Source organism: Oncorhynchus clarkii, chromosome 25 (assembly GCF_045791955.1).
Source record: "Oncorhynchus clarkii lewisi isolate Uvic-CL-2024 chromosome 25, UVic_Ocla_1.0, whole genome shotgun sequence".
NCBI lineage: Eukaryota > Metazoa > Chordata > Actinopteri > Salmoniformes > Salmonidae > Oncorhynchus > Oncorhynchus clarkii.
This window is the reverse complement of record NC_092171.1, coordinates 42,404,339-42,427,817: the sequence shown is the minus strand read 5'-3', so window position 1 is coordinate 42,427,817 and position 23,479 is coordinate 42,404,339. Positions and strand designations below refer to the sequence as shown.

Below are 23,479 nucleotides of genomic sequence, written 5' to 3'. Positions count from 1 at the left end.
GGTCGTTGTCGGAAGGAGACCAAGGTGCAGTGTGGTGAGCGTACATTTTCCTTTTATTTTAGTAAATGTTGCAAGTTCAAACCCCCGAGCTGACGAGTTACAAATCTGTCGTTCTGCCCCTGAACAGGCAGTTAACCCACTGTTCCTAGGCTGTCATTGAAAATAAGAATTTGTTCTTAATTGACTTGCCTAGTTAAATAAACATACAAAAGTAAAAGAGATGTTTAATCTCAATGTGATTCCCTGTTTAAATAGGTGAAATAAAATAAATAAAGGTATTCTCTTTAGTTTAAAGATGTGGTTTGGAGTATCGCTTCTTCATACTATGTAAGGTATTCTCTGTGAATCTGGTGATGTTTTTCTCCCTTGTTCAGAGAAATTAGTCATTGAAGTTTGCTTGCATTATTTACCGTAAAGTAGTGTGATAGTACCAAAGGATCAGAGAATTAATTTGGTATTGAAAGCTTAAGCTACAGCTAGCTAGCATTGCAGTGCATAAAATGTAGCGAGAAGTTGACTCAAAGAGAGAGAAAGAGAATAGTTGAACAGTTTTGAACAAATACATTTCTTCAAAAATTAAGGGGAAGAGAGAGAGAGAGAGAGAGAGAGAGAGAGAGAGAGAGAGAGAGAGAGATATATTTGTAATCAAACACCTGGCTCAAACAGAGATGGATGCTATGTTAACTAGCTGACTATGGCTATCCAACACGGGAACTCTTCCAAGTCAAGGTAAGCTTTTGGACTCTGACGTTTCTATGGATGGTTTCAATGTGTTTAGGGCTGGTAGGAAAGGTAACGGTGGTGGTATTTCTATGGATGGTTACAATGCGTTTAGGGCTGGTAGGAAAGGCAACGGTGGTGGTGTTTCTATGGATGGTTACAATGTGTTTAGGGCTGGTAGGAAAGGTAACGGTGGTGGTGTTTCTAATCTACTTATAAATGTATTGCCACATAGTAGCTATGTTGACTATGACATTAGCTAATATGGTGACAACGATATAGTTTGTGGTTACGTGTTATGATCTGAAGGTTTGGCTTGGAAAGGTTTTTTTGCCTGGCCACAGGCAGCTGATGTGTTGTGCACTGAAGACCACAAGCGAAGAGAAAAGGCGAGAAGAGGAGAGTGCATAGATGCCAGAAGGAATACAACGTGGCTGCTATGAAAGTGAACGCGTGATCAGGGGTGTATTCATTCAACCGATTCTGTTGAAAAATGTTTCTTAAACAGAAGCAAACAGAACAAAATAAGGATAAACATACCTGAATTTGCCCAATAGAAACTCTCGTTTGCAACTGTGGGACTAATGATTACATCCTAGATCAGCTAGATGCAGGCAAGGTTGTGCAAGGCGGTATTGAATGTGTGTCAATGTCTGTCACCTTGATTACTCAAATTTCTCTCGATCTGTGTGCACCTACGTTGTAAACTTTCATTCATAGGCTAGGTTGAAGCAACCTCATGATGGGCATAGAGACAATTTGACTATAATATAGTAGCCTAAACCTGTCGATGTTACATTGAACCTGGTGAATGGAATATGAATGACAGTCATCCAATATAATGTAATAGAAATAAAGCCATGCTCATAAAAAAAATAATATATATATGTATCGTCCTCCCTCATCTGAAATGGCACCGACCGTCACTGTTATAGGCTTATCCGAGTCGTGCAGTTAATGGGATATTGTTGAAAAGCCCTGGAATGAAAGGGTGTGTCTGAACACCATGTGGCCTATAGCCTTTAATTACAAGGCAGACTGCGGACCTCAGGGGGTCAGTGACTGACTGACATTTACATCTCATCTGGGATTCATTTCCCGCCCAAGTGGCAGAACTTCTAGACGCACCCTAACAGCTGCACTTCAAGTGGTCAGTGTCTACGTAAGGGATATTTATTTTTGCACTGCAATGTCCACATGGGTGTGGTGTGCTGAATCTGAATAGTAGCCTAGACTAAATAATAATACAATGATAGTAACATTGTTAACAACTGCCTTCTAAATCCGGGGGGGGGGGGGGGGGGGGGGCTGCCCTAAGTGACTGTTCGGGATGACATCATGGTACCCATGGGACCACGGAGCGCGCACCACAAATCTACACTGCCTCTGCGCACATATGAGCGCAATATATCTGACTTTTTTTTCTTTATTTTTTTTATAGGGAACAGGTTGCTGAACACACAAAACGCGAGGCATAGCTTGTTATCGGCATTCATTATCTAGTTGCTGCGGTTCTTCTTTTTGAGGTAGGCTACAGGCTACAGAAGAAGCGAGATGCGCCACGCATCAGGCTTTTGTCGAAAGAAATCCATGGCAGAGATTCTAGAATCTTGATTATATAAGGAAAAGGAGAGTCGGATGCACGCACGGCCGATTCCACCGTCACCAGAAGACTGGAAAATAAAAGATACAGGCTGTAACGTGCGAGCGAGGTGTCACAGGCTGGCACCAGTGTTGCCTAGCGCCAGACCACTTTGCGCCACAAGTAGAAAACAGGGGATGCACAAAAACAGTGAAGACAACCGGGCACGATGCAGGACTGAATCTATATATTTCCCCTAGAATAACCAGACAGACGTTGTGTCGACTTGGCTATCATTTGAGTGTAAAGCGCGTCGAATAAGTAGTCTAATTTATTATCGAGAAGATGAGTGTAAACCAGACTGGGTATGATGGCATCTCTAGAGTGGATGGTGTCACGGTAACGGGCGGCCTCAACATCAGTGGTACCCCGAAGCTGCAACAGTGTGCTCAGCCTCCCGGTAACCGATCCAGGGATGCCCGATACCAGCAACACGGCGGTCGGCAGCACCAGCACGCCAGCTCCGCTGTCAAACCGCCTAATTCTGAACGGTCCGAACCCGCGGACGTTGTGAAGCGCGCCATTGACTTCAAGACTCAAGGCACACAGTGTTACAAGGATAAGAAGTACCGGGAGGCGATTGGCAAGTACCACCGTGCTTTATTAGAGATGAAGGGGTTGTGCCGGGTGCTGGGAGACCCTGAAGCCAGCTCTAAGTCTCCTTCCTCTGTGCTGCCTACTATGACCAAATCAGACAGCCTGACGGACGAGCAGAAAGGTGCCATGGAGAACGCCGAGCTGGAGTGTTACAACAGTCTGGCAGGTATGTGATCATCGTTACGTAATTGTTCTATTGTCTTATGTAAGGACATGGGGGTTCGATATCGCCCCACATATTACAGACTGCAAATCTAATGGTTTATTATTGCCCTATATCATCACCATCATCATCATCATCTTCATCATGATAACCACCATCATTATGTCCATTGTCCATCCCGCCATGATTAATTGTAGGCTTATTCTAACGTTTAAACGTGGCTGCGAAAATAATCTCTGAATATGCACCTGATATTCACCAGTCAGTCACCTGCCAGCATTTCCAAATGCCTGTGCTTAGAATTGTACTAAACCTGCTGTCAAATTTAGGCATGAAGATTGACAGATTTACATTCACTTTTATACTGTCTGTAGCCGTTCACATCTAATTTATGTTTCGCCAAATTCAAAGTAATTGTTTTAATAATTCTGTAGTGGTGGGTGGGTGAAAATCACCGGGGAAGTCAAGCCCGGGAAAAAATGCCATATTACAACCTGTGTGTTGTGATAATTGCGTTGTGTTGTGATAATTGCGATGTGATGTCATTGGTGTGAAGCCAAATCCAAACTGGCTTCCCTTGATCCATTTTTTTCGTGCTTCAGGACCATTCACAGCTGAGCTCACACGGTTTAGCTCAACACTGATTGGCTATTTTTTTAAAAATTTTATCGAGAGAGGCCATATGCTCGCTGGCTTCCCTTGCATTCAATGCTATGGGCGACAACAGTGTCATACTCTTTTTGACCAGACAGCATCAGATAGATGAACTACACATACTGATAAAGCAGGGACCCAGTTTTGTCCAGATGCTTTCTCTAGTGATATACATTTAACCTGTTGCGAATTAATGGACATTTATGAAACACAGACAGATAAAATGCATAATTCTGTATGTTTAAAGAAAAAACATGATTGGTCAAAAAAAAAATGTTTTGGGGGGGAGGAGCCTGGCTTCCTTTGGCATCCATGAATTACACACCATTGTGCCGCTCTCTCCTCCCAGCGTGCCTGTTGCAGATGGAGCTGGTCAACTATGAGCGTGTGAAGGAGTATTGTCTGAAGGTACTGCGTAAGGAAGGGGACCACTTCAAGGCTTTGTACCGCTCTGGGGTGGCCTACTATCACCTAGGAGACTTCCACAAGGCCCTTCACTATCTCAAGGAGTCCCACAAACAACAGCCAGCAGGTGAGGGTTAGGCTGGCTAGTCTGCTAACCCTATGCTCATTTCACATATTATTCCATTTGATCCACCATTTTGAAAAAAAGCGTATTTATTTTCCAGGAGGTACAGTCGAGACAGGTACATTCTGTTGAGGCAATCAATAATTAAAATGCAATTGAGCATGGCATTCATTTGACAGTGACTTCAAGTCTAACTGGACGTCAGCAAAGCAATTGGATGGAAGACTGCCATTTTGGCTAACCCCCAACCAGATTGATAGATTTAAAAACCTATAACTCAACTGTCGAAAGTTCACCCTAACAACCCAGGGGTTTTAATCAACGTTAATAAATCAGATGACGTAATGTTTTATTTTTCCTAAAGCATCCTTTTTTTTAATGTCTTTGTATTCCAGACACCAACGTTCTCCGTTACATCCAGCTGACTGAGATGAAGATCCGTCGTTCTGCCCAGAAGGAGAAGAAAGAGACCGCATAAACAACCAACACTCACTGTCTTAATTGATAACTGAGGCTTTACCCGAAATGGCACCCTATTCCCTATGCAGTGCACTAGGTCCCTATGTGCCCTGGTCAAAAGGAGTGCACTGCATAGGGAATAGGGTGCCATTTAGGATGTCACCCACCTAACTTTTCACTCAACTGTCAATTTGTACTTTTCTTCATGCTCCACTCAGACCACGATACAGGGTCTCTGTGTTTTAAAGGATTTCTATATAGATATGCTTTACCTTTGCACAGCCACTTTATCCTTCTTCGTCTTCGCCGATTATGTGATTCATACCAACGTGTACTTTAGTACTTATGAGTAATATGTCAACTATTTTATACAGATATGCAGTACCAGTCAAAAGTTTGGACACACCTACTCATTAAAAAGTTTTTCTTCATGTTTTCTATTTTCTCCATTGTAGAATAATGGTGAAGACCTCAACACTATGAAATAACACATATGGAATCATGTAGTAACCAAAAAAAGTGTTAAACAAATCAAAATATATTTTAGATTCTTTAAAGAAGCCACCCTTTGCCTTGATGACAGATTTGCACATTCTTGGCATTCTCTCAACCAGCTTCACCTGGAATGCTGTTCCAACACTCTTGAAGTAGTTCCAACATATGCTGGCTGAGCACTTGTTGGCTGCTTTTCCTTCACTCTGCTGTCCAACTCATCCCAAATCATCTTATTTGGGTTGAGGTCTGGTGATTGTGGAGGCCAGGTCATCTAATGCAGCACTCCATCACTCTCCTTCTTGGTCAAATAGCCTTTACACAGACCGAAGGTGTGTTTGAGTCATTGTCCTGTTGAAAAACAAATGATAGTCCCACTAAGCTCAAACCAGATGGGATGGCGTATCGCTGCAGAATGCTGTGGTAGCCATGCTGGTTAAGTGTGCCTTGAATTCTAAACAAATCACAGACAGTGTCACCAGCAAAGCACCCCCACAACATCACACCTCCTCTTCATGCTTCACGGTGGGAACTACACATACGGAGATCATTCGTTCACCTACTCTGCATCTCACAAAGACACTGGGAAGAGACCCAAAAATGTAAAAAAAAGGACTCATCAGCCGAAAGGACAGATTTCCATGTTTTTCGGCCCAAGCAAGAGTGTGCAAAAGCTGTCATCAAGGCAAAGGGTGGCTACTTTTGAAGAATCTCAAAAAAAAAAATGTATTTAGATTTGTTTAACACTTTCTTTGGTTACTACATGACTCCATATGTGTTATTTCGTAGTTTTAGATGTCTTCACTGTTATTCTACAATGTAGAAAATAGTAAAAAATAAAGAAAAACTCTTGAATGAGTAGTTGTGTCCAAACTTTTGACAGGTACTGTACATACAACTGAAATGGTGCAGCGGTCAGTCTTTTTTCGGCGACCATCTTTAAAGTTTATGTGCAGACATTACAATGTTGCTGAACGTTATATATAGTTGGCAATGCAGCACACTGCCAGGTCCAACGTGTAGATTAGGGCAACAACACATCTGATGGAGTCAAAGTAACAGATTTCACAGGATGAAACATGTGGCCTGTGACGTCTGCCTTCCCTCCCTCCTACTGACAACATGTGGTTTGTGTTCACCGCGGAGTCACTGTTTGACAAACCTCCCACTTTTAGCCCAGGATTCAATCCAATCGCGCTTTGTCCGCTTGTGCACGTGCGTTCACGGAGATCCCATTCACCATAAACGTGGCATATGTTAGCTTAATCGGAAAATTAACTTTAAAATGACGCAAATCGGTGGTCGGATTGAATCCCAGCCTTAGACATTGAGCCAAAACAACACTTGTGTTTTTGTCTTTATAGATTATTGAGATTTGGCAAGATGTGTTGATAACTATAATAATATATATATATATAATAGATCTATAAATACTCTATTTAGGTTATAAGGGCACAAACACTGAATAAAAATATAAACACAACATGTAAAGTGTTGGTATGTTTCATAAGCTGAAATAAAAGATCCCCAAAATTTTACATGTGCACAAAAAGCTTATTTCTCTAAATTTTAGTGCACAAATTTGTTTACAGCCCTGTTTAGTGAGCATTTTTCCTTTGCCAAGATAGTCCATCCACCAAAAGGCCACTCTAAAATGTGCAGTTTTGTCACACAACACAATGCCACGGATGTCTCAAGTTTTGAGGGAGCGTGCGATTGTCATGCTGACTGCAGGAATGTCCACCAGAGCTGTTGCCAGAGAATTGAATGTTCATTTCTCTACCATATGCCGCCTCCAACGTCGTTTTAGAGAATTTGGCAGTGCGTCCAACCAGCCTTACAACCACAGATAACATTTATGGCGTCGTGTGGGCGAGCGGTTTGCTGAACGTTGTGAACAGAGTGCCCAATGGTGGTGGTGGGGTTATGGTATGGGTCAGGCATAAGCTATGGACAACGAACACAATTGCATTTTATCGATTTTTTTAAAAGGTATCTGTGACCAACAGATACATATGTGTTTTCCCAGTCATGTGAAATCCATAGATAAGGGACCTAATGAATTTATTTAAATTGACTGATTTCCTCGTATGAACTCATATGATCTCAGTAAAATTTTTGAAAATGTTGCATGTTGCGTTTATATTTTCAGTGTATTTGCTAATTACAAGCTCATTGTCATGACACTTTATCAGAAAATATATTTAAAAAAAGAGTAGCTTACTTTATAAAAGAAAGTGCTATAAGTATGTTTTAATTATATAATAGCAAAGCTAATTGTATTTTGTTTGTAAATGTAAGCAGGGGCATTCCATACACAAGAGTATCTTTGAGAAACCCCCAATTTACTGTTACGTTATGTGTCTAATAAAGGAGTTATAATTATATTTATGATTACAGTAATTGTTTTGTTTTTTGCACGTACCTCACCATCAAATCTTAAACTATTAATAGCACATACCAACAAATCAAATTTCATTCTCAGAATAAATACATTTTTTTCCCCCCATGGCATGGGCTCTCTCTAAAGGTTTTCAATAAAATAATTCTCAAATACAAACATAATTCAATAGAACACACAACAAACACATTGGCTTTTATGATTGCCTAATATCCCCCAGTCTATTAAGTGAAGGAGGAAAGAGGAGCTGAGGGAGAGGATGACATCATACCTTCTCCTCTTGGTAGTTGTCATATTGAGATGGACTATGCCTGGTTGTTGAACTGCCTGGTTATTGAACTGCCTGGTTATTGAACTGCCTGGTTGTTGAACTGCCTGGTTATTGAACTGCCTGGTTGTTGAACTGCCTGGTTATTGAACTGCCTGGTTGTTGAACTGCCTGGTTATTGAACTGCCTGGTTGTTGAACTGCCTGGTTATTGAACTGCCTGGTTATTGAATGACTGGTTATTGAACTGCCTGGTTATTGAACTGCCTGGTTGTTGAACTGCCTGGTTATTGAACTGCCTGGTTGTTGAACTGCCTGGTTATTGAACTGCCTGGTTATTGAACTGCCTGGTTGTTGAACTGCCTGGTTATTGAATGGCTGGTTATTGAACTGCCTGTTTATTGAACTGCCTGGTTATTGAACTGCCTGGTTGTTGAACTGCCTGGTTATTGAACTGCCTGGTTGTTGAACTGCCTGGTTATTGAACTGCCTGGTTATTGAACTGCTTGGTTGTTGAACTGCCTGGTTATTGAACTGCCTGGTTATTGAACTGCCTGGTTATTGAATGACTGGTTATTGAACTGCCTGGTTATTGAACTGCCTGGTTGTTGAACTGCCTGGTTATTGAACTGCCTGGTTGTTGAACTGCCTGGTTATTGAACTGCCTGGTTATTGAACTACCTGGTTGTTGAACTGCCTGGTTATTGAACTGCCTGGTTATTGAACTGCCTGGTTGTTGAACTGCCTGTTTATTGAACTGCCTGGTTGTTGAACTGCCTGTTTATTGAACAGCTGGTTATTGAACTGCCTGGTTATTGAACTGCCTGGTTATTGAACTGCTTGGTTGTTGAACTGCCTGGTTATTGAACTGCCTGTTTATTGAACTGCCTGGTTGTTGAACTGCCTGTTTATTGAACAGCTGGTTATTGAACTGCCTGGTTATTGAACTGCCTGTTTATTGAACTGCCTGGTTGTTGAACTGCCTGTTTATTGAACAGCTGGTTATTGAACTGCCTGGTTATTGAACTGCCTGGTTATTGAACTGCCTGTTTATTGAACAGCTGGTTATTAAACTGCCTGGTTATTGAACTGCATGGTTATTGAACTGCCTGGTCATTGAACTGCCTGGTTATTGAATGGCTGGTTATTGAAGGACTTGATTATTGAACAGCTGGTTATTGAACTGCCTGGTTATGGAACTGCCTGTTTATTGAACTACCTGGTTATTGACCGGCCTGGTTATTGAACTACATGGCATTGGACAGTTGTTGTGTCTGAAATGGCGTCCCCAGTCCCTATATAGTTCACTGTGTTTGAAATGGCGTCCCTAGTCTCTGTATAGTTCACTGTGTCTGAAATGGCGTCCTTAGTCCCTATATAGTTCACTGTGTCTGAAATGGCGTCCCTAGTCTCTATATAGTTCACTGTGTCTGAAATGGCATCCCTAGTCCCTATATAGTTCACTGTGTCTGAAATGGCGTCCCCAGTCCCTATATAGTTCACTGTGTCTGAAATGGCGTCCCCAGTCCCTATATAGTTCACTGTGTTTGAAATGGCGTCCCTAGTCTCTATATAGTTCACTGTGTCTGAAATGGCGTCCCTAGTCCCTATATAGTTCACTGTGTCTGAAATGGCGTCCCTAGTCCCTATATAGTTCACTGTGTCTGAAATGGCGCCCTAGTCCCTATATAGTTCACTGTGTCTGAAATGGCGTCCCCAGCCCCTATATAGTTCACTGTGTCTGAAATGGCGCCCCTAGTCCCTATATAGTTCACTGTGTCTGAAATGGTGCCCCTAGTCACTATATAGTTCACTGTGTCTGAAATGGCGTCCCTAGTCCCTATATAGTTCACTGTGTCTGAAATGGCGTCCCTAGTCCCTATATAGTTCACTGTGTCTGAAATGGCGTCCTCAGTCCCTATATAGTTCACTGTGTCTGAAATGGCGTCCCTAGTCCCTATATAGTTCACTGTGTCTGAAATGGCGTCCCTAGTCCTTATATAGTTCACTGTGTCTGAAATGGCGTCCCTAGTCCCTATATAGTTCACTACTAGGGCATTGGCACCTTATGGTCCTTTCCATTTGATCCACAGTAGTGTACTATGTAGGCAGTGGCGACCCGTCATTCAAGGCAGGTGGGGCTTGCATGTTATTTTGGCATTAATACATGTCACATATCAGTTTGCAAACAATGTAAAATAAAAATATATATATAATTAAAGCCACATACAACCATGGTCTCTTAGGTTTTCTTGAGTAAAGCAGCTCCAAAATGCAGGTGTTTCAGCCTAGCTCAGGGCTTTCTGCGGTGGTGGGATGGGCCAGCAGAAAATAGGAGCATTGCGCTGTGATTGGCTCAGTATTCTGTCACTCATGGGGACCTTGCACAATCGCCTAGCTTCAGTCCTTTAGCAATGGTAGACATCCAAAATGTCAGCCCTTTGGGTCCCACCATAGAGTTATGTTACAAGTGCCCTTCCAAGAAGGTCATTGGCCACAAAAATTACGTCAAATCACGCTATATGTACAGTAGCTTTGATTGGACTGATCATATCAACATCATACTTTCACAATCTTAGCTAGCAGTCATCATTGTGAATCAAGTCTCCTGGCAAATCTTTTTTAATCCTTGTCCAATGAAGAGTTTGCCCCACCAAGATGTGGGGAGTTGGTGTATTTATTAGGATCCCTAATGAGCTGCTGCCAAGGCAACGGCTACTCTTCCTGGGGTCTTAACAGGAAACAACACCGCTGATAAAATGCAGAAAATACATACATATACACAGCACTACATTTACATGACCATTTAGTCATTCAGCAGATGCTCCCATCCTTTGCGACTTACAGCTAGTGTATTAATCGTAGGATAGCATCCTACCATACCATACATTAGGCCTTGAATCTATTCTTCCGCGCCCCTGAAACCTGTTCCTTTTACTCTCTGTTCCAAATGCACTAGATGACCAGTTCTTATAGCCTTTAGCCGTACTCTTATCCTAATCCTCTTCTGTTCCTCTGGTGATGTAGAGGTTAATCCAGGCCCTGCAGTGCCTAGTTCCACTCCCATTCCACAGGCGCTCTCGTTTGTTGACTTCTGTAACTGTAAAAGCCTTGGTTTCATGCATGTTAACATTAGAAGCCTCCTCCCTAACTTTGTTTTGCTTACTGCTTTAGCACACTCCGCCAACCTGGATGTCCTTGCCGTGTCTGAATCCTGGCTTAGGAAGGCCACCAGAAATCCTGAAATTTCCATCCCTAACTATAACATTCGAGCTTCTACTTCTAAAAATCCACCTCTCCAGAAACAAGTCTCTCGCTGTTGCCGCTTGTTATAGACCACCTTCTGCCCCCAGCTGTGCCCTGGACACAGATGCCCCCCCCCATCTGTCATCAGAGCTCGTACTGTTAGGTGACCTAAATTGGGACATGCTTAACACCCCGGCCGTTCTACAATCTAAGCTAGATGCCCTCAAATCTCACGCAAATTGTCAATGAACCTGCCAGGTACAACCCCAAATCTGTAAACACGGGCACCCTCATAGATATCATCCTGACCAGCCTGCCCTCTAAATACACCTCTGCTGTCTTCAACCAGGATCTCAGCGGTCACTGCCTCATTGCCTGCATCCGTAATGGGTCTGCGGTCACTTCAGCGAGCAGGCCTTTCTAATCGACCTGGCCCAGGTATCCTGGAAGGATATTGACCTCATTCCGTCAGTAGAGGATGCCTGGCTATTCTTTAAAAGTGCTTTCCTCACCATCTTAAATAAGCATGCCCCATTCAAAAAGAAAATGAACCAGGAACAGATATAGCCCTTGGTTCACTCCAGATCTGACTGCCCTTGACCAGCACAAAAACATATTGTGACATACTGCATTAGCATCGAATAGCCCCCTCGATATGCAACTTTTCAGGGAAGTTAGGAACCAATAGACACAGGCAGTTAGGAAAGCAAAGGCTAGCTTTTTCAAACAGAAATTAGCATCCTGTAGCACAAACTCCAAAAAGTTCTGGGACACTGTAAAGTCCATGGAGAATAAGAGCACCTCCTCCCAGCTGCCCACTGCACTGAGGCTAGGAAACACTGTCACCACTGATAAATCCACCATAATTGAGAATTTCAATAAGCATTTTTCTACGGCTGGCCATGCTTTCTACCTGGCTACCCCTACCCCGGTCAACAGCCCTGCACCCCCCACAGCAACTTGCCCAAACCTCCCCCATTTCTCCTTCACCCAAATCCAGATAGCTGATGTTCTGAAAGAGTTGCAAAATCTGGACCCTGTTGGGTTCACCTAGGGGTCATGATAAGGGCTGTACCAAAATGTTTGATGTAGTAGAATAATTGATTATGCTTATGTTGTATTAATAGAAGAGGAGGGGTTATAAGACCCCTCCCTCCTTACATTTACAGAGTCCTAGACTACAGATTAACAATATATATATTCCATATAGAGGTTTAGAATTGTTTCACAGTTGTTTTTTCTCTCTCTCTCTCTCTCTCTCTCTCTCTCTCTCTCTCTCTCTCTCTCTCTCTCTCTTATAAAAAGAATCCTCTGAGAATTGTGTGACTGAGACAGAGCTCTGCAGGGGAGTGTAGGAGATAAGACTAGTCAAACACAATAAATCAACAGTGGGGAGTGGACATTTACTACTATGTTTTTAGATAACACTAAAAGCCTTGTTTATATAGCTTGGTAGGCACGGTTTTGGTCTCAGGAGTCAAAAGGTAATGACGTAGGTAGTAACATCACCAGGGCTGGACTGAGGGTTTAACAAAACAGCTGGAGACCTTTTGTTTGATGCAGAACTTACTCGGAAATATGCGTGCTGTGTTCCTGATTGTCAACTTCTGTCTGCAATTGCATTAAATAAAGGTTTTTATTCCTAACTTGAGTTACCTGGGGGATGGTAGAGAGTTCCATTTAGTTACCTGGGGGATGGTAGAGAGTTCCATTTAGTTACCTGGGGGATGGCAGAGAGTTCCATTCAGTTACCTGGGGGATGGTAGAGAGTTCCATTCAGTTACCTGGGGGATGGTAGAGAGTTCCATTTAGTTACCTGGGGGATGGTAGAGAGTTCCATTTAGTTACCTGGGGGATGGCAGAGAGTTACATTTAGTTACCTGGGGGATTGTCGAGAGTTCCATTCAGTTACCTGGGGGATGGTAGAGAGTTCCATTCAGTTACCTGGGGGATGGCAGAGAGTTCCATTTAGTTACCTGGGGGATGGTAGAGAGTTCCATTTAGTTACCTGGGGGATGGCAGAGAGTTCCATTTAGTTACCTGGGGGATGGTAGAGAGTTCCATTTAGTTACCTAGGGGATGGTAGAGAGTTCCATTTAGTTACCTGGGGGATGGTAGAGAGTTCCATTTAGTTACCTGGGGGATTGTCGAGAGTTCCATTCAGTTACCTGGGGGATGGCAGAGAGTTCCATTCAGTTACCTGGGAGATGGCAGAGAGTTACATTTAGTTACCTGGGGGATGGTAGAGAGTTCCATTCAGTTACCTGGGGGATGGTAGAGAGTTCCATTTAGTTACCTGGGGGATGGTAGAGAGTTCAATTTAGTTACCTGGGGGATGGCAGAGAGTTCCATTTAGTTACCTGGGGGATGGCAGAGAGTTCCATTTAGTTACCTGGGGGATTGTCGAGAGTTCCATTCAGTTACCTGGGGGATGGTAGAGAGTTCCATTCAGTTACCTGGGGGATGGCAGAGAGTTCCATTTAGTTACCTGGGGGATGGTAGAGAGTTCCATTTAGTTACCTGGGGGATGGCAGAGAGTTCCATTTAGTTACCTGGGGGATGGTAGAGAGTTCCATTTAGTTACCTAGGGGATGGTAGAGAGTTCCATTTAGTTACCTGGGGGATGGTAGAGAGTTCCATTTAGTTACCTGGGGGATTGTCGAGAGTTCCATTCAGTTACCTGGGGGATGGCAGAGAGTTCCATTCAGTTACCTGGGAGATGGCAGAGAGTTACATTTAGTTACCTGGGGGATGGTAGAGAGTTCCATTCAGTTACCTGGGGGATGGTAGAGAGTTCCATTTAGTTACCTGGGGGATGGTAGAGAGTTCCATTCAGTTACCTGGGGGATGGCAGAGAGTTCCATTCAGTTACCTGGGGGATGGCAGAGAGTTCCATTTAGTTACCTGGGGGATGGCAGAGAGTTCCATTCAGTTACCTGGGGGATGGCAGAGAGTTCCATTCAGTTACCTGGGGGATGGCAGAGAGTTCCATTCAGTTACCTGGGGGATGGCAGAGAATTCCATTTAGTTACCTGGGGGGTGGTAGAGAGTTCCATTTAGTTACCTGGGGGATGGTAGAGAGTTCCATTTAGTTACCTGGGGGATGGCAGAGAGTTACATTTAGTTACCTGGGGGATGGTAGAGAGTTCCATTCAGTTACCTGGGTGATGGTAGAGAGTTCCATTTAGTTACCTGGGGGATGGCAGAGAGTTCCATTCAGTTACCTGGGGGATGGTAGAGAGTTCCATTCAGTTACCTGGGGGATGGTAGAGAGTTCCATTTAGTTACCTGGGGGATTGTCGAGAGTTCCATTTAGTTACCTGGGGGATGGCAGAGAGTTTCATTCAGTTACCTGGGAGATGGCAGAGAGTTCAATTTAGTTACCTGGGGGATGGCAGAGAGTTCCATTCAGTTACCTGGGTGATGGTAGAGAGTTCCATTTAGTTACCTGGGGGATGGTAGAGAGTTCCATTGAGTTACCTGGGGGATTGTAGAGAGTTCCATTCAGTTACCTGGGGGATGGCAGAGAGTTCCATTCAGTTACCTGGGGGATGGCAGAGAGTTCCATTCAGTTACCTGGGGGATGGCAGAGAGTTACATTCAGTTACCTGGGGGATGGCAGAGAGTTCCATTCAGTTACCTGGGAGATGGCAGAGAGTTACATTTAGTTACCTGGGGGATGGCAGAGAGTTACATTTAGTTGCCTGGGGGATTGTCGAGAGTTCCATTTAGTTACCTGGGGGATGGCAGAGAGTTCCATTCAGTTACCTGGGAGATGGCAGAGAGTTCCATTTAGTTACCTGGGGGATGGCAGAGAGTTCCATTTAGTTACCTGGGTGATGGTAGAGAGTTCCATTTAGTTACCTGGGGGATGGCAGAGAGTTCCATTCAGTTACCTGGGGGATGGCAGAGAGTTCCATTCAGTTACCTGGGTGATGGTAGAGAGTTCCATTTAGTTACCTGGGGGATGGCAGAGAGTTCCATTTAGTTGCCTGGGGGATGGCAGAGAGTTCCATTTAGTTACCTGGGGGATGGTAGAGAGTTCCATTCAGTTACCTGGGGGATGGCAGAGAGTTCCATTTAGTTACCTGGGTGATGGTAGAGAGTTCCATTTAGTTACCTGGGGGATTGTCGAGAGTTCCATTTAGTTACCTGGGTGATGGTAGAGAGTTCCATTTAGTTACCTGGGGGATGGCAGAGAGTTCCATTTAGTTACCTGGGGGATGGCAGAGAGTTCCATTCAGTTACCTGGGGGATTGTCGAGAGTTCCATTTAGTTAACTGGGGGATGGCAGAGAGTTCCATTTAGTTGCCTGGGGGATGGCAGAGAGTTCCATTTAGTTACCTGGGTGATGGTAGAGAGTTCCATTTAGTTACCTGGGGGATGGCAGAGAGTTCCATTTAGTTACCTGGGGGATGGCAGAGAGTTCCATTTAGTTACCTGGGGGGTGGTAGAGAGTTCCATTTAGTTACCTGGGGGATGGTAGAGAGTTCCATTTAGTTACCTGGGGGATTGTCGAGAGTTCCATTTAGTTACCTGGGGGATGGCAGAGAGTTCCATTCAGTTACCTAGGTGATGGTAGAGAGTTCCATTTAGTTACCTGGGGGATGGCAGAGAGTTCCATTTAGTTGCCTGGGGGATGGCAGAGAGTTCCATTCAGTTACCTGGGGGATGGCAGAGAGTTCCATTCAGTTACCTGGGTGATGGTAGAGAGTTCCATTTAGTTACCTGGGGGATGGCAGAGAGTTCCATTTAGTTGCCTGGGGGATGGCAGAAAGTTCCATTCAGTTACCTGGGGGATGGCAGAGAGTTCCATTTAGTTACCTGGGGGATGGCAGAGAGTTCCATTTAGTTACCTGGGGGATGGCAGAGAGTTCCATTCAGTTACCTGGGGGGTGGTAGAGAGTTCCATTTAGTTACCTGGGGGATGGTAGAGAGTTCCATTTAGTTACATGAGGAATGGGAGAGAGTTCCATTTAGTCAGGGCTATGTTTATTCATGTTCTGGACCTGGGGACTGTGAAGAGACCTCTGGTTGCATGTCTTGTGTTATATCGATAAGTGTCTGAACTGTGTGTCAACTGCTTCAACACACAGTTCGGTACATTCAACACAACACCTCGCACAAATATCAATATTGATGCAGTCAATCTCTCCTCAACTTTGAGCCGGGAGAGACTCGCATGCATGTCATTGACATTCACCCTCCATGTACTGTACATCTATGTGCAATACGTGCTACTCTGTTGTGGACCAACTGCAGTTTGCCTTTGTCCTTATTTTCCACACCTGACCACACAACTGAAGTAGTCCAAGTGTGACAGGACTAGGGCTTGTAGGACCTGTCTGCTTGACTGAGATGTCAAGAAAGGAGAGCAATGCATTATCATTGTGGCAGACCAGGGTGTTGGGTCAAAACATTTACACAGATCAGACATGGACACGGAGTAGGATTAGCTCAGTTTAAGGTTAAGAGCAGGTAGCCTAGCGGTTATGAGCAGGTAGCCTAGCGGTTAGAGCAGGTAGCCTAGCGGTTATGAGCAGGTAGCCTAGCGGTTTTGAGCAGGTAGCCTAGTGGTTAGAGCAGGTAGCCTAGCGGTTATGAGCAGGTAGCCTAGCGGTTATGTACAGGTAGCCTAGTGGTTATGACCATTGCTTGTTCAAATCCCCCAGTCGACTAGGTGAAAAATCTGTCGATATGCCCTTGAGTAAGGCACTTAACCCTAATTGCTCCTGTAAATGGCTCTTGATTAGAACGTCTGCTAAATGACTAACATGTACAAAAGGTGATGTTCATTTAACAGGCTATAGACAGAAGATTATTGGTTGATCTACAACTAAAGAACTGAGACTGGTCGAAAACATACCCCCCCAGACACAGCCTGTACGGAGGTGAGAGAACATACCCCCTCGGACACAGCCTGTACGGAGGTGAGAGAACATACCCCCTCGGACACAGCCTGTACGGAGGTGAGAGAACATACCCCCTCGGACACAGCCTGTACGGAGATGAGAGAACATACCCCCTCGGACACAGCCTGTACGGAGGTGAGAGAACATGCCCCCTCGGACACAGCCTGTACGGAGGTGAGAGAACACACCCCCTCGGACACAGCCTGTACGGTGGTGAGATAACACACCCCCTCGGACACAGCCTGTACGGAGGTGAGAGAACACACCCCCTCGGACACAGCCTGTACGGAGGTGATAGAACCTACCCCCTCGGACACAGCCTGTACGGAGGTGAGAGAACATACCCCCTCGGACACAGCCTGTACGGAGGTGTGAAAACATACCCCCTCGGACACAGCCTGTACGGAGGTGAGAGAACATACCCCTTCGGACACAGCCTGTACGGAGGTGAGAGAACATACCCCGTCGGACACAGCCTGTACGGAGGTGAGAGAACATACCCCTTCGGACACAGCCTGTACGGAGGTGAGAGAACACACCCCCTCGGACACAGCCTGTACGGTGGTGAGAGAACATACCCCCTCGGACACAGCCTGTACGGAGGTGAGAGAACATACCCCCTCGGACACAGCCTGTACGGAGGTGAGAGAACACACCCCCTCGGACACAGCCTGTACGGAGGTGAGAGAACACACCCCCTCGGACACAGCCTGTACGGAGGTGAGAGAACATACCCCCTCGGACACAGCCTGTACGGAGGTGAGAGAAAATACCCCCCCGGACACAGCCTGTACGGTGGTGAGAGAACATACCCCCTCGGACACAGCCTGTACGGAGGTGAGAGAACACACCCCCTCGGACACAGCCTGCACGGAGGTGAGAGAACATACCCCCTCGGACACAGCCTGTACGGAGGTGAGAGAACATACCCCCTCGGACACAGCCTGTACGGAGGTGAGAGAACATACCCCCTCGGACACAGCCTGTACGGAGGTGAGAGAACACACCCCCTCGGACACAGCCTGTACGGAGGTGAGAGAACACACCCCCTCGGACACAGCCTGTACGGAGGTGAGAGAACACACCCCCTCGGACACAGCCTGTACGGAGGTGAGAGAACAGGTTTGATGTGATTGATGAGATATTTCAGTTCTGTGTAATTTCTGTCTGTGTAAGAGCATTTCAAATGTATGTCTGATTGAATTGGGCCTCCAATGTGAGCTTGTCATGATTATTGGGGTTCTATGGTGCACACAGTTGAAATGAAGATTCCTAACATGCCTTTTAAAGAATAACACTATACAGGTAAGATAGGCCCTGACAGGGGATGTGACACTGTACAGGTAAGATAGACCCTGACAGGGGATGTAACACTGTACAGGTAAGATAGGCCCTGACAGGGGATGTGACACTGTACAGGTAAGATAGACCCTGACAGGGGATATGACACTATACAGGTAAGATAGACCCTGACAGGGAATTATCCAGCTTCAGGCCCTAATACCCACAGTATATCTAAGACACAGACACAGAGTTACAATATATCTAAGACACAGACTACAGAGTAACAGTATATCTAAGACACAGACCACAGAGTAACAGTATTTCTAAGACACAGACCACAGAGTAACAGTATATCTAAGACACAGACTACAGAGTAACAGTATATCTAAGACACAGACCACAGAGTAACAGTATATCTAAGACACAGACTACAGAGTAACAGTATATCTAAGACACAGACTACAGAGTAACAGTATATCTAAGACACAGACTACAGAGTAACAGTATATCTAAGACACAGACCACAGAGTAACAGTATATCTAAGACACAGACTACAGAGTAACAGTATACCTAAGACACAGACCACAGTAGATACAGCTGCTTCAGTTTGCCTGCAATTTATTCATTCCTGTATTGACTGGTGGACTATATGCCATTTGTAAAGCACACAGTGGGCATTCCATGTTTGGTGCATGCTCAGAATACAAAGTCCCAGGGATGCTGCAACGCAGAATGTATAGAGGGGAAGACGAGAGCAGAACCGTAGGTTAGAGCCGAGCGCCCCTGAAATGATGAGCAACGCTAGGAGGGGTGATAGAACGGCGAAGGAGACCATGATCATTAAGGGGGGGGGGGGGGGGGGGGGATCATCCAATCGTGAAAAAAAAATGGACGGACTACTTCAAAATGGAGATTGCCTGAATGGCACGGCACACGCTGTCACAGATACTGTAATGGCACCGATACAAAGATGAGTCGTCTATCTATCTCTATGGTGACAACTGTAATAGTACCACTGTAACAGGGTTACAACAACAACAGATTCCTTTCTGTAGGCTAATTTCTAGGCTTATGGGCTATCATGTGGTGTAGTTTGACATACTTAGTTAGGCCCACCATTCTGTTTTGTATGTGACTAGGTACACTCTTACAAACAGCAGCCATAAACTTTCAGCACTATGGACAGCTACGACGACAACAACAGAGAGACGGGTAGCCGTTTCAGCACCGTGGACAGCTACGACGACAACAGAGAGACGGGTAGCCGTTTCAGCACCGCGGACAGCTACGACAACAACAACAGAGAGACGGGTAGCCGTTTCAGCACCGTGGACAGCTACGACGACAACAGAGAGACGGGTAGCTGTTTCAGCACCGCGGACAGCTACGACAACAACAACAGAGAGACGGGTAGCCGTTTCAGCACCGTGGACAGCTACGACGACAACAGAGAGACGGGTAGCTGTTTCAGCACCGTGGACAGCTACGACAACAACAGAGAGACGGGTAGCCGTTTCAGCACGGTGGACAGCTACGACAACAACAGAGAGACGGGTAGCCGTTTCAGCACCACGGACAGCTACAACGACAACAGAGAGACGGGTAGCCGCTTCAGCACCGTGGACAGCTACGACGACAACAGAGAGACAGGTAGCCGTTTCAGCACCACGGACAGCAACGACGACAACAGAGAGACGGGTAGCCGCTTCAGCACCGCGGACAGCTACGACAACAACAACAGAGAGACGGGTAGTCGTTTCAGCACCATGGACAGCTACGACGACAACAGAGAGACGGGTAGCTGTTTCAGCACCGTGGACAGCTACGACAACAACAGAGAGACGGGTAGCCGTTTCAGCACGGTGGACAGCTACGACAACAACAGAGAGACGGGTAGCCGTTTCAGCACGGTGGACAGCTACGACGACAACAGAGAGACGGGTAGCCGCTTCAGCACCGTGGACAGCTACGACGACAACAGAGAGACGGGTAGCCGCTTCAGCACCGTGGACAGCTACGACAACAACAGAGAGACGGGTAGCTGTTTCAGCACCGTGGACAGCTACGACAACAACAGAGAGACGGGTAGCCGTTTCAGCACGGTGGACAGCTACGACAACAACAGAGAGACGGGTAGCCGTTTCAGCACCACGGACAGCTACAACGACAACAGAGAGACAGGTAGCCGCTTCAGCACCGTGGACAGCTACGACGACAACAGAGAGACGGGTAGCCGTTTCAGCACCACGGACAGCTACGACGACAACAGAGAGACGGGTAGCCGTTTCAGCACCGTGGACAGCTACGACGACAACAGAGAGACGGGTAGCCGTTTCAGCACCGTGGACAGCTACGACGACAACAGAGAGACGGGTAGCCGTTTCAGCACCGCGGACAGCTACGACGACAACAGAGAGACGGGAGGCCGTTTCAGCACCACGGACAGCTACGATGACAACAGAGAGACGGGTCGCCGTTTCAGCACCACGGACAGCTACGACAACAACAGAGAGACGGGAGGCCGTTTCAGCAACATGGGCAGTGGACAGCGACTCGCCTGTCCATCAATGAGAGAAGACCGCAAGCCAAGCAGCACCTGTGTTGGGCTGGTGTGCCATGCTGCAGGCAGGCAGGCAGGCATGTCAGCTATTTGAGAGCAGCAATTGTGGTCGGTCGCTGATCTGCAAGTCACAATGAGTAAGGTGGTTATTTAAGATGTGAGATCATTTTGTAGATCAATGACCTTCTCTGCCATGCATGCGTATTGCTCTCCTTCCCCTTAACCCTAACTTGAAAATTGTAACCTACATTTATAGGAAATTATTGGTTGATTATTTTTTTAAATACTGCCCTCTGACTCGTCAGTTGTGGCTAATATAATTATATAGTTTCCAATAGATCTGACAACATAACTAGGATAAAAATGCACCACAGATCTCAACAAAGATGTTTCAAATTGTCTCCTTTATTATGTTATTGACAAAACAAAAATCGAAAATGTAACAAAATTGGCAATAAATTAATCAAATTAAATAATTAATTCCCTGAAATAAAAACAAACGTTTCATAGCGAGGAAGTAAAAGAAACAAACAAAAAAACAAACAAAAAACAAACAAACAAACAAACAAAAAACAAACAAATAATCTAACAAATAATCAAATATGAACTATCCAACTATCTGAAGTACAGTGCAATCATCAATGGTGTGTTGTTGTTGTTGTTGTTGTTGTGAACATCGTGACTTGAATTCAATCAAATCTTGAATCTGGATTTCCAGGTACCCGTGGGGTTTGCTAGGTAGGCACACTATAACCGTGGACGGAACACATCGACTGCATGCGTCCCTAAAGACATTCCATTTCCTACGCGATGCATTGCTTTTGACCAGAACCCTTTATTTACAGTAGCAGTGCACTACGTAGGGAATATGGTGTCATTTGGGACACTACCCATGTTCTGTATCTTACAGACAAAGCTATACAGTAGATCTCTGTCAACCAGTCAACCTGTAAAGCAGATTTGATTCAATTTACCGTCCAGTTGTCATGACACCTATGTTGTAATAAGACGTACAGTAAATATATAAATATGTAAACATATATTTATATACATATATAAATATACAAACATACTATGTGAGGATGCTTTTGACAAAATAGACATTAAAATCAATAATCATTTGACATATATCAATTGAAATGCATTGAAATTCAATGTTTGTTTTTCTTCTCTCCCCCCCCCCCCTCGCCCACCCCGCCCCCCACCCCGCCCCCTCGCCCGCCCATAGATATCAGTTCAGTCAATTTTTTTGTGTGAATCAAAGTGTCAAAAACAGTCCAGAGTGAACGTCATCAACCAAGACTCCAATGTTAAAGTCCGTTTTAATAGTCATGGTAGTCTTACTAGATTTGTGTTGTTGTTTTTTGGTACAATATGCTGCTGGTACATGTAATATTGGGGTATGATGATATGCGATGGCTCAGGTCCTGGTTGCGTCACCTTCATAACATTGGCTGAGTCCCGAACAGCACTCTATTCCCTTTATAGTGCACTAGTTTTGACCGGGGCCCTTGTCACTATATAGGGAATAGGGTGCCGTTTGGGACACGGACAAATGCGAGATGGACATGATAGAAACATTGCAATTCATGGCAAAACGTAGTACATGGTACAAGATGAGATACATTGGAACGGAACATGGTACAAGATGAGATACATTGGAACGGAACATGGTACAAGGTACAAGATGAGATACATTGGAACGGAACATGGTACAAGGTACAAGATGAGATACATTGGAACGGAACATGGTACAAGATGAGATACATTGGAACGGAACATGGTACAAGGTACAAGATGAGATACATTGGAACGGAACATGGTACAAGGTACAAGATGAGATACATTGGAACGGAACATGGTACAAGATGAGATACATTGGAACGGAACATGGTACAAGATGAGATACATTGGAACGGAACATGGTATAAGGTAGAAGATGAGATACATTGGAACGGAACATGGTACAAGGTACAAGATGAGATACATTGGAACGGAACATGGTACAAGGTACAAGATGAGATACATTGGAACGGAACATGGTACAAGGTACAAGATGAGATACATTGGAACGGAACATGGTACAAGATGAGATACATTGGAACGGAACATGGTACAAGATGAGATACATTGGAACGGAACATGGTACAAGGTACAAGATGAGATATATTGGAACGGAACATGGTACAAGGTACAAGATGAGATACATTGGAACGGAACATGGTACAAGATGAGATACATTGGAACGGAACATGGTACAAGATGAGATACATTGGAACGGAACATGGTACAAGGTACAAGATGAGATACATTGGAACGGAACATGGTACAAGAAGAGATACATTGGAACGGAACATGGTACAAGATGAGATACATTGGAAGGGAACATGGTACAAGATGAGACACATTGGAACGGAACATGGTACAAGATGAGATACATTGGAACGGAACATGGTACAAGATGAGATACATTGGAACGGAACATGGTACAAGATGAGATACATTGGAACGGAACATGGTACAAGATGAGATACATTGGAACGGAACATGGT

General features: G+C 44.9%; 2 protein-coding genes across 2 annotated transcripts; one reads left to right on the top strand and one right to left on the bottom strand.

Annotated features, from left to right (window-relative positions):
• The first annotated feature begins 2,398 nt into the window (after nucleotides 1–2,398).
• Nucleotides 2,399–5,127, top strand: LOC139383849 (tetratricopeptide repeat protein 9A). Its single transcript, XM_071128429.1, has 3 exons — nucleotides 2,399–3,125; nucleotides 4,126–4,308; nucleotides 4,701–5,127. The coding sequence occupies exons 1-3, from the start codon at nucleotides 2,648–2,650 to the stop codon at nucleotides 4,781–4,783; spliced, it is 744 nt and encodes a 247-aa protein (XP_070984530.1). The 5' UTR covers nucleotides 2,399–2,647; the 3' UTR covers nucleotides 4,784–5,127.
• Nucleotides 5,128–17,006: 11,879 nt separating this feature from the next.
• On the bottom strand, nucleotides 17,007–18,263 carry LOC139383648 (polysialoglycoprotein-like). The gene has a single exon (XM_071128186.1). The coding sequence runs from the start codon at nucleotides 18,261–18,263 to the stop codon at nucleotides 17,007–17,009; it is 1,257 nt and encodes a 418-aa protein (XP_070984287.1).
• Nucleotides 18,264–23,479: the final 5,216 nt, after the last annotated feature.

Coding starts and splice junctions, on each gene's coding strand:
- LOC139383849 (XM_071128429.1), top strand. CDS start 2,648: ATGAGTGTAAACCAGACTGGGTATGATGGCATCTCTAGAGTGGATGGT. Junction 3,126..4,125: donor GTGTTACAACAGTCTGGCAG/GTATGTGATCAT, acceptor CTCTCCTCCCAG/CGTGCCTGTTGCAGATGGAG. Junction 4,309..4,700: donor CCACAAACAACAGCCAGCAG/GTGAGGGTTAGG, acceptor TTTGTATTCCAG/ACACCAACGTTCTCCGTTAC.
- LOC139383648 (XM_071128186.1), bottom strand. CDS start 18,263: ATGCTCTTACACAGACAGAAATTACACAGAACTGAAATATCTCATCAA.